This window comes from Denticeps clupeoides, chromosome 7 (assembly GCF_900700375.1).
Source record: "Denticeps clupeoides chromosome 7, fDenClu1.1, whole genome shotgun sequence".
NCBI classification, from domain to species: domain Eukaryota; kingdom Metazoa; phylum Chordata; class Actinopteri; order Clupeiformes; family Denticipitidae; genus Denticeps; species Denticeps clupeoides.
In genome coordinates, this window is record NC_041713.1 from 1,675,202 (window position 1) to 1,684,534 (window position 9,333).

Sequence of the window (9,333 nt, forward strand, 5' to 3'; positions counted from 1 at the left end):
GGTGGGGGAGGTGCTGCTCAGGATCAGGCTCTTCCTGTTGCTGCTACGGCAACTGCGGGCGAGACACACGGCGACAGAGGTTGTCACTGTCAGCGGCGAGGTCGCCGACGGCAACGGTTGGGCCGACTGGGGCGAAATGAAGCTGAATGAAGGACGAGTTCCTCATAATCTCCACCCAAGAAAGATTCGGTCGTGGCTCTCCATCTACGTTCCTCACGGATTCTGGAGAGAAGGACCTCCATCGCGTGTGTTTATCTACTTTGCGGTTGACGCTAACGGGAGACGTGGAGGACGGTGACGTCCGGCTGAAACTAATCCACTGGCCATCGACCAGCGGGATCGATGCTCCGCCCACATCTGGGTTCCCGGGGACGCGGGGAGCAGGACGAGCGGAACTCCCGATGAAGTCCTGATCCGCCGCTGTTGCTAAGCGAGCACGGGGGGGGGACGGGCCCGAGGCTCGGCCGCCACCGGCCAATGGGCGGCGAGGATTCCGCGGCATTTCCACAGCCGGGACGGGACTCCGCACACAAAAGACCAACTCTTATCTTCAGAAAACACGCCGTGTGAAATAGGAACGGCCATTCCGCTCCCCGCTAATCAAACGCATCCGCGTCCAGGTCCAGGACCGAGCGGGACATTTTCGGTGACGGTGGCACGAATTTCAATACATGACACAACACTGCGTAATTTGCTTTTTATTTCTTCGTAGTCCTGAACGCTTCTCCCCTTCGTCCTCTGGTGATTATGCAGGAGCGGGGCAGAGTGTGGACAACCTCTGTGATGTGTTTCTTCCCAGAAGCCCCCTCAAAATTGAGACAAAATGCCAGGGGGGGCCGCCGGGCCGCTGCACCCGAAACTGGTATTAGCCGAAAATGGACGTCCCCTCTTCCTCGGTCTCAGCGTTCGGTCTCCCTTTCCGTCCCCCTGCCATTTCGCCCTCTGCACCTGGGCCACGCCTCCCGCCCCTCCCTCTCTAAAAGCCTGCCGTGCTGCCGGGCGGTGTCTGAATTGATGGCATTTTTCTGAGGTCCCCGGGCGCCTGTCACCAAGGGTGACGGTTAAATACAGAGGACACGCTTCGTTGTGTCACCGTGTGGGTGTGTCACCGTGAGGGTGTTAGTAGCCTAGTGGATAACACACTTGCCTATGAACCAGAAGACCCGGGTTCGAATCCCACTTACTACCATTGTGTCCCTGAGCAAGACACTTAACCCTAAGTTGCTCCAGGGAGACTGTCCCTGTAACTACTGATTGTAAGTCGCTCTGGATAAGGGCGTCTGATAAATGCTGTAAATGTAAATGTAAATGTGTTGTGCTGCAGTGTCTCACAACGACAATCACTTCACTTTCCACTTTCTACACAGAGAACGTCTTTTAACCCCACTCCACACCGCTTGGACAGGTGTCCACACCGCTCCGCACCTTAACATGTCAGGCGCCTTGTTCTCCTCCGCGGTGAGTTCAACAGGTCGTGGTTCTCCGGTTGTTCTCTTTTTAGTAGAAATGAGCGAGCGTAGAGAGGATTTCTTGCTAACGTGTTATCCGCCCTTGTTGTACGTAGGACACGTTCTGGATTTTAGGTCAGGTTGGAGGTTGCCGTCCACACTCTGGAACCCTGAAACGCTGTCTTCATGTGGACGCATGAAATGAGCAAAACGTTCTCGTTTGGGTGGGGCCTTGAACGTCAGGTGGTATTACAGTTGTCACCAATCGTCCAGATGTTCCAAAATGCTCTTGACCAGATCATGGTGCAGTCCCAGATGAAGGATAGAAGGACCTGGCTACAGCTAGCAGGCTAATTGAAGCGGCCTTTACAGCCCATTTTCTCTGTCGATGGATTATTGATTCATGCCGTCATTCCTGTGGGATTTGCACTTGGACTGGCACGCCCGTGGTAAACGCCCGCTGGTGGCACATGGACGGGGGCGGGTGGGACTACCTCGCCAAGATCAATGCACACGCGGCCCGTCCTCCTGCCGCACAGACAACATATCGACAGGCACATGAAAGGCACGGCGTGACGAATGAAACCACGTCCCAGAAGCACCAGTTTACGAGCGCCGTATTGTAGTGTATTGACACACACACACACACACACACACACACACACACAGTTCCAGCTGAGTACATGCTTGTTCGAAGAAGCCCTCTGTCTCCTTCCTCCCCATCCCTCCCACTGGATGGAGAAGGAGGGACCACACCTGCGCTCATGCTGGTCTGGTAGCCCTTCTGGGGGGCATGGGAGAAGGCGATCACTTTGATCACTGTTAGATTGCAGAGTTGAAATTATTGCAACTTGCTTGGACCCGTACAATATTTATAATAATATTTTATGAATCCGCGATTCACCGCCCAGTTTGGTTGTTAACAGCATGTTAACAACATTTAGACCAGGATGCAGGTCCATAAAACAAGTATTCGCTCCGGGGATCAGCACCATAGACAGCTCCCTAGTAACGGCACCATGAGGACACTACAGTGCCGGTAATCCTGGAGCGGACGTGTGTGTTTATGAGACGATGGGGCGTGTGTTGCCCTCTCCGTGGGGACACAGATTCTCAGCCAGCCTGGAAATGGCAGACCACGCTTGCAGTCACCTTCTGGGGACATTTTCACGATTCTGATTGTGCCTTTACTAAACCAAAAGGACAAAAAGGTCTGGATTTGTTAAGGGAGGTTACACATCAATGGCATTTTCACTGTGAATGTGCAACTGAGCAACTATTTATAGTGTCGACACGATAATGAAGAAAATAGATTTTTTGTTAAAACTGACATTACATAAATGCGTGTAGTTATTGTGTGGTTCTTTACAAGGAAGCGTTACACATAAACAAGAATTAACAATAGATTTGCAATTAGTGACATATAGGTTATTTTAAGGGGTAGGGATTATGAAAGGTTCGTTCAGTCCCCACAAATACCATTAAGTCCTCATAAACAACAATTAAAGTGAAGTGATCGTCATTGTGATACACAGCAGCACAGCACACGGTGTCACGGTGAAACGTGTCCTCTGTATTTAACCGTCACCCTTGGTGAGCAGTGGGTGGCCATGACAGGTGCCCGGGGAGCAGTGTGTGGGGACGGTGCTTTGCTCAGTGGCACCTCGGCGGATCGGGATTCGAACCGGCGACCTTCCGATTACGGGGCCGCTTCCCACCGCTGGCCAAATTGTGTGTGTGAGAGGATTCCGCAGGCATGTGTGGTTTTGACCTCAGTCCTGTGTAAATAATGTGATTGAAAATGTCAAGATGAGCGCTGGAGATGACGGGGCCGAGTTGTTTGTTCAGCCAACGGTCAATGGCTTAATAGAAACACACACACACACACACACACACACACACACACATCTTTTACTACATCTAGAAAAGGGGTCAGACTGGCTGGTGAACCGATTACATGTAAAATCTGCTCCATTCATCCTTCTATACCTAGAGTGACCACACAGGAGGCGCCCCGACTGCAACCTGAACCCTGCCGGCCTTGTTGTGGGAACCCCGTGCAGCCCCGCCCCGCCCCGCCCCGCCCTTTTGGCCTCTGGCTGATACGAGTTAAACTGGGTTACCAAGCGCAGATCTTGTTACTGAGCTCCAGCGCGAGCTCGAAACGAGATCAAAAGCCTCCGGGCGACTGCAGATACTCTGAACAGCCAATGAGTTCGGTGGGAGTTTGTCGAGTCTACTCCTGCAACACACACACGCACACACACACACACACAGCACAGAACTGAAGAACGCAACTGAACTCACCTGCTGTTTTTGCGCGGCAGTGGAAGATCCTTCTGGAAAAAAAGGAGAAGAAACAGAAAGGGGAGATCAGGTAGGTCATTAATCGTGTTACGTTTCCTGCTGCTGCATCTGCAGATGCATGCTTTTATGTGAGATCTGTGTGTGTGTGTGTGTGTGTGTGTGTGTGTGTGAGACTGGGCCGCTGACTTCCTGCCAGAATCTGTTCTGTTCCAGAAAACGCTGCTCTGGCAGACAGGCACCCAGAGAGAAGGAGAGGAAGAACACGGGGAGAAAACCAGAGTCTGCCAGGAGGACACCATGTCTGTCTGGGCGAACCCTCTACCCCCCGCCGCTCTGCCACTCTACAGCAGAATGTTCACCTAGATTCCATGTGGGTGTAGTGCAGTGAAAATAATCTACATCTACCACCTCTTCACTCATAAGACGTTCGGTAATGTTCATTTACATTTACGGCATTTGGCAGACGCCCTTATCCAGAGCGACTTACAACGTGCTCTCAAGTTACCATCGATGAAGAGATCAATTTAATGTCATAGAAGCGGCTGCTTGCTGGTCATCCGTAGGTTTCTGTTTGTGTGTAACACCCAGCAACTTTAAAAATGGGAGGAGCCTATAGGCATGAATGAAAGGTCTCACATGAGCTACTTCCTTATTCTGGATTTAAACATGACCACGCCCACTACCGACACCAACATGCAGGTTATCAGGCGCTTTAATTCTAGTGAACGTGACCACGCCCACAACCAACACCAACATGCAGGTTATCAGGCGCTTTAATTCCAGCGAACGTGACCACGGCCACTACCGACACCAACATGCAGGTTATCAGGCGCTTTAATTCCTAGTGAACGTGACCACGCCCACTACCAACATGCAGGTTATCAGGCGCTTTAATTCCAGCAAACGTGACCACGCCCACTACCAACACCAACATGCAGGTTATCAGGCGCTTTAATTCCAGCCAACGTGACCACGCCCACTACCAACACCAACATGCAGGTTATCAGGCGCTTTAATTCCAGCGAACGTGACCACGCCCACTACCAACACCAACATGCAGGTTATCAGGCGCTTTAATTCCTAGTGAACGTGACCACGCCCACTACCAACACCAACATGCAGGTTATCAGGCGCTTTAATTCCAGCCAACGTGACCACGCCCACTACCAACATCAACATGCAGATTATCAGGCGCTTTAATTCCAGCCAACGTGACCACGCCCACTACCAACACCAACATGCAGGTTATCAGGCGCTTTAATTCCAGCGAACGTGACCACACCCACTACCGACACCATCATGCAGTTTTGGTTTCCTCAACCAAAACTCGAAAATGTTTCAATATTCCGGAAATAAATCTAATTTTCACAGTCCATTGTTCACAATAATGCTGCCTTATGAATTGTGCAGAGCAGAGTCACCATCAACATCCTGTTCTGTTAATGAGGCATAACTCTGACTAAACGAAGTCTTGCATTCTGTCCGTCTGTCCTGGCAGACGATTGTGTCACGTCCACCTCTTCACACAAAACCCGCTCCCTCCATCTCTCCTTTTCCTTTTTCCTGTTGGATCTCTTGCCAATCTGTTTCTGTAAACAGGAGGAAGTGCTTAATTGGCCCATCTGGATAAATATCATTCGAATAAAACAAAATAATGGGCACAAAGCTGATAAATATTTATAGAAAAAGCCAACGGCCAGCATGTCGTTCAGGGAGGAAAGGCGGCCTTCGTACAAAAACGACAGGAACGAGAGTTTAACTGGGGGGTAAATTAGGAATTAGGAATGATCCATAAATAAAGAGTCCGGCCGTGAGACCATCGGTACCCTGCTCTCTCTCCTACTCGCTGCCGCTCCAACAAGCCCAACCTGGGGACTAGTTTACAGATTTGTCCCTATGTGAATATTCAAATATGGATGCAGGGCGTGGGTTTGCGGCTGTGGTCACTTTCTGCACCATGGACGAAACCGGCGCCGCATCTACTCTCCTCGGCGTTCAGAGAGCCAGAATCTCTGAAAGTCCACGAGCCTCCAGTTAATCGCGGTTTTTAATTGCGTTTCCCTGATCAGACGTCTGAGTCCAACTGGGGAGTGACAGATGGCGCAAATTCAAAGCTGATCTGAGATCAGCTTCCGCTGCTGGGGGTCGTGACCCTTCAGGTGTTGACAGTTGTCACATCCACGTTCCAGATGCTGACGCTGCTCGGCGCTGCGCTTCGCAGCTTCCGTTACGTCTCGGATCTTCCCGGCGGGAATTAGGAGTCGGGTGAACTCCCCAGGCGGCTTTTCTTCCGGCAACTGACTCCAAAACAGCCCACCTGAGGCCAATCCCAGCATCCTCTGCCACAGCCAATCACGCCAATGCCGTTTATTCTCATGTGTGCTTGGTGGAACATTCCCACCAGAACCTGCAAAGTTCTCACTGATGAGTTCCGATACGAGTTTCATCTTATAATATTAAACGTGACATGAAAACCAGGACGTTCCACAGCTGTAACCATGAAATTTACCTCAATAAAACGAGAATCTATTCTGATCCTCCAGCACTGCTCGACTGGTTCCACCATCTCTCAAGGTTCTAGGAAAGCATTCATCTAGACGCTTCTCTGTCTATGTAGTGGAATCAACTTCCACTGGGTCACTAAAAACGCAAGACAAAAACCTTCCTCTATATTAAAAAATGTAAAAAAAAAGCCGTTATGCGAACGCATCTACAGATCGGGTCCATGTGAACCAAACAAGAGTTTCAATGATGGATATTTAAAGCCCTCATAGAAGTCCTGTCTGCCAAATACTGTAAATGTGCCACCAGGGTCCCCTTGATGAAGGTCCCGTTCCCACACGCTGCTCCCCGGGCGCCTGTCATGGTGCCCACTGCTCGCCAAGGGTGACGGTTTAAATACAGAGGACACGTTTCACCGTGTCACCGCGTGTGCTGTGCTGCAGACGACAGTCGCTTCACTTTCACTTTCACTTCCAGATCGGATCTAATCCGGTCCTCGCGATAAGAACGCAAATTATTCTCCGACTGTGGTTACAGAAAGTGGCACGACAGCGGATTTCGCCAGCGACCGCACCCCGTTTACGTGGTTTACCTGGAGGTGCCGGTTTTAAGCACCTGGTTCTGGCCCAAACCCGACCGTGGTTCCGGTACCGGTTAACTTGTCAATATGAAGTCAACGTCACACAACGGCAAACGGTTTTGGGACCCTTTGACACTAGGGTGTGAAAAGTGGATGTGGTCACACGCGCCATTCTGCTGGCTAACTGGCATCTCTTTTCCAGGACCACGCCCGCTGTAAATAAGCGTCAGCCGGATACCAGGCGACAGAAGGTCGTTGAAGCGGAACTAATTATTCCAGAGAAGAGACACTGGACGCTTTTTTTATGTAGGTGCAATTAAAAACGATCCTGGTTAACGGGCTGCCGTCTTTCCAGCCACTTCCTGTAAAACCCCGGCCCTGACGGAGAAGTGGCGAGAGAGGGATGGACCCGCATCCCTCCGCCCGGCCGGAAAAGCTGCTGATCAAGGAGGAAGGAGATGAAAAGAGGGAAAAAGTAGAGGACGCCCGCTAAACGCCTCAGATGGGTGTGTCCAGGGGATGAATGGGCGGGGCCTGCCATAGAAAGTTGCTAGCCCGGGTTCGGGACGGTGTCCATTGAATCACCCTGCCAAGATAAACTGCAAGTCATGGACCGATGCCCCTCGCCCCGCTGAAGGAGGGGAGTTTACCGGAGCTGACCGGGATGGGCGGCTGTCTGGAGCGGTGCATCGTGGGGGATGACCCTTACCCTACGCCTCCCTGGAGACGGGTTTGTGTGGCCATATGGCAGAGACAGAGGGGGGCCGGGCAGGGGTGTTAACCGACAGTGAGGCGGGCCCCTGGGGGACAGCAGCCGTTACGGGGACATTATATCACACAAGCGCGGGTCCACAATAAAAGACAAATCGCGACCGTGTTGTGTGGCATGTCACCGTGGCAGCACGGAGCCTGAAGATGGAGACACTCTCACCTGCAGCCTGCGTCGTCGGATGATGCCCGAGTCGTCCATCGTGTCCCGACGCGGGGGTCTCGCTGGCCGTCATAAACCGCCAGCTGCCGGGTCCCCCGCGGTACGTCCTACGCCATCCTTCAGCCAAAGCCAGGGATAAAAAACACGAGCGACCACCGCGACGGGAATATGGCCTCCTCCTGCCGTATAAAAAAAAATAAAATAAAACTAAAACGGGCACAGACGTGAAGAATTACACCGGCTCGTCCGCTTTACTGGCGCCGCTGACCCGCGTCGACGGCCGCCGCCAAACAAAAAGAGGAAGATGACACTTCGCCGTCAGGCGCCGAGGCCCCGCCCCCCGCGGCGCGCTGACCAATCCGGGTAGAGGCGGCGGGAGACGTCATCACGTCGATTATTTTACATGCGTTCAACTCAGCCATTTCCAAATAGTAACCGTCCTAAGGCGAAGCGGCGGTTATTATTATATCGTTTCATCTGTTTAGCTAGTTGTTTAGTGTTATTATTGCATAATTACATTTTGTTTTCATTTTGTCCGACTTCAGCTATTTACGAGGTTTTGTTGACCTGAGTTCTCAGTTATTATAGTTATTATATTATTATAAGCTATTATATTTTACACAGAAAAAAAAAAGTAAAAAAAGAATATGTTATATATACATATATAAATATGTATATATAACATATATATTTACATGCATTTAGACATACCTACACACACACACACACACACATGTATTTATATATTGTGCGTGTGTGTGTGTGCATGCTGATGAGAAAAAAGCTGCAAATGCTGTAAATGGTTGTCCTTAACAACCGATAAAAGTACATCCAAACCGGATGTGCAGGCAGACATAGCCACTGAAATAATCTACCATATGTGCCAGGATAATCCAGGATTATTCCTTAATATTCATAAGGGTAGGTAATTCAGGAAAAAACACACACAGTCCCCTGACTGACAGACCAGGGGTTAGCGGTCGGCAGTGCAGTGTTGTGTAACGTTGTGATGCCGAGGATTAGAACTTACACTCTGTTTTTATGTAACATATGGTTGGACCGCCACCATAGTGACCTTATCTGCAGCCGGATACAGCCGCAGGTCATTCCCACAAACACAACAGCCAGTTAATCTACCGTCACGCTGCAGTGATGGAGGTCAGGCTCAGGATGGGAATCAGGCTCAGTGTTGGAGGTCATGCTCAGGATGGAGGTCCAGTGAGTGATGGAGGTCAGGCCTTAGTGGGTGAGGACCGGCTCCGGACAGAGGTCTGGCTTGATGGTGCGGTCTGGCTCAGGATGGAGGTCCTGGTGAGTGATGGAGGTCAGGCCTTAGTGGGTGAGGTCCGGTTCCGGACAGAGGTCTGGCTCAGGATGGAGGTCCTGGTGAGTGATGGAGGTCAGGCCTTAGTAGGTGAGGTCCGGCTCCGGACAGAGGTCTGGCTCAGGATGGAGGTCCTGGTGAGTGATGGAGGTCAGGCCTTAGTAGGTGAGGTCCGGCTCCGGACAGAGGTCTGGCTCAGGATGGAGGACCACATTGATGGAGTCTGTGTCCTGACATGAGA

General features: G+C 51.2%; 1 protein-coding gene across 8 annotated transcripts in view; it reads right to left on the minus strand.

The window, feature by feature from the left end:
- The window catches only part of mast1b (microtubule associated serine/threonine kinase 1b), a 27,798-nt gene extending 19,756 nt beyond the window's left edge, over window positions 1–8,042 (minus strand). For 2 of the 8 annotated variants that reach the window (XM_028985854.1, XM_028985852.1), the window contains exons 1-2: window positions 7,769–8,042; window positions 3,756–3,784 (exon numbers count right to left, since the gene is read on the minus strand). In XM_028985854.1, the coding sequence (XP_028841687.1) occupies window positions 3,756–3,784; window positions 7,769–7,841 (102 nt within the window). In that variant the 5' untranslated portion in view covers window positions 7,842–8,042. Of the gene's footprint in view, window positions 53–3,755; window positions 3,788–7,768 lie in introns of those variants that run through there. The other 6 variants (XM_028985853.1, XM_028985851.1, XM_028985849.1 and 3 more) reach the window with 5 other exon arrangements.
- Between the last annotated feature and the right edge of the window lie 1,291 nt (window positions 8,043–9,333).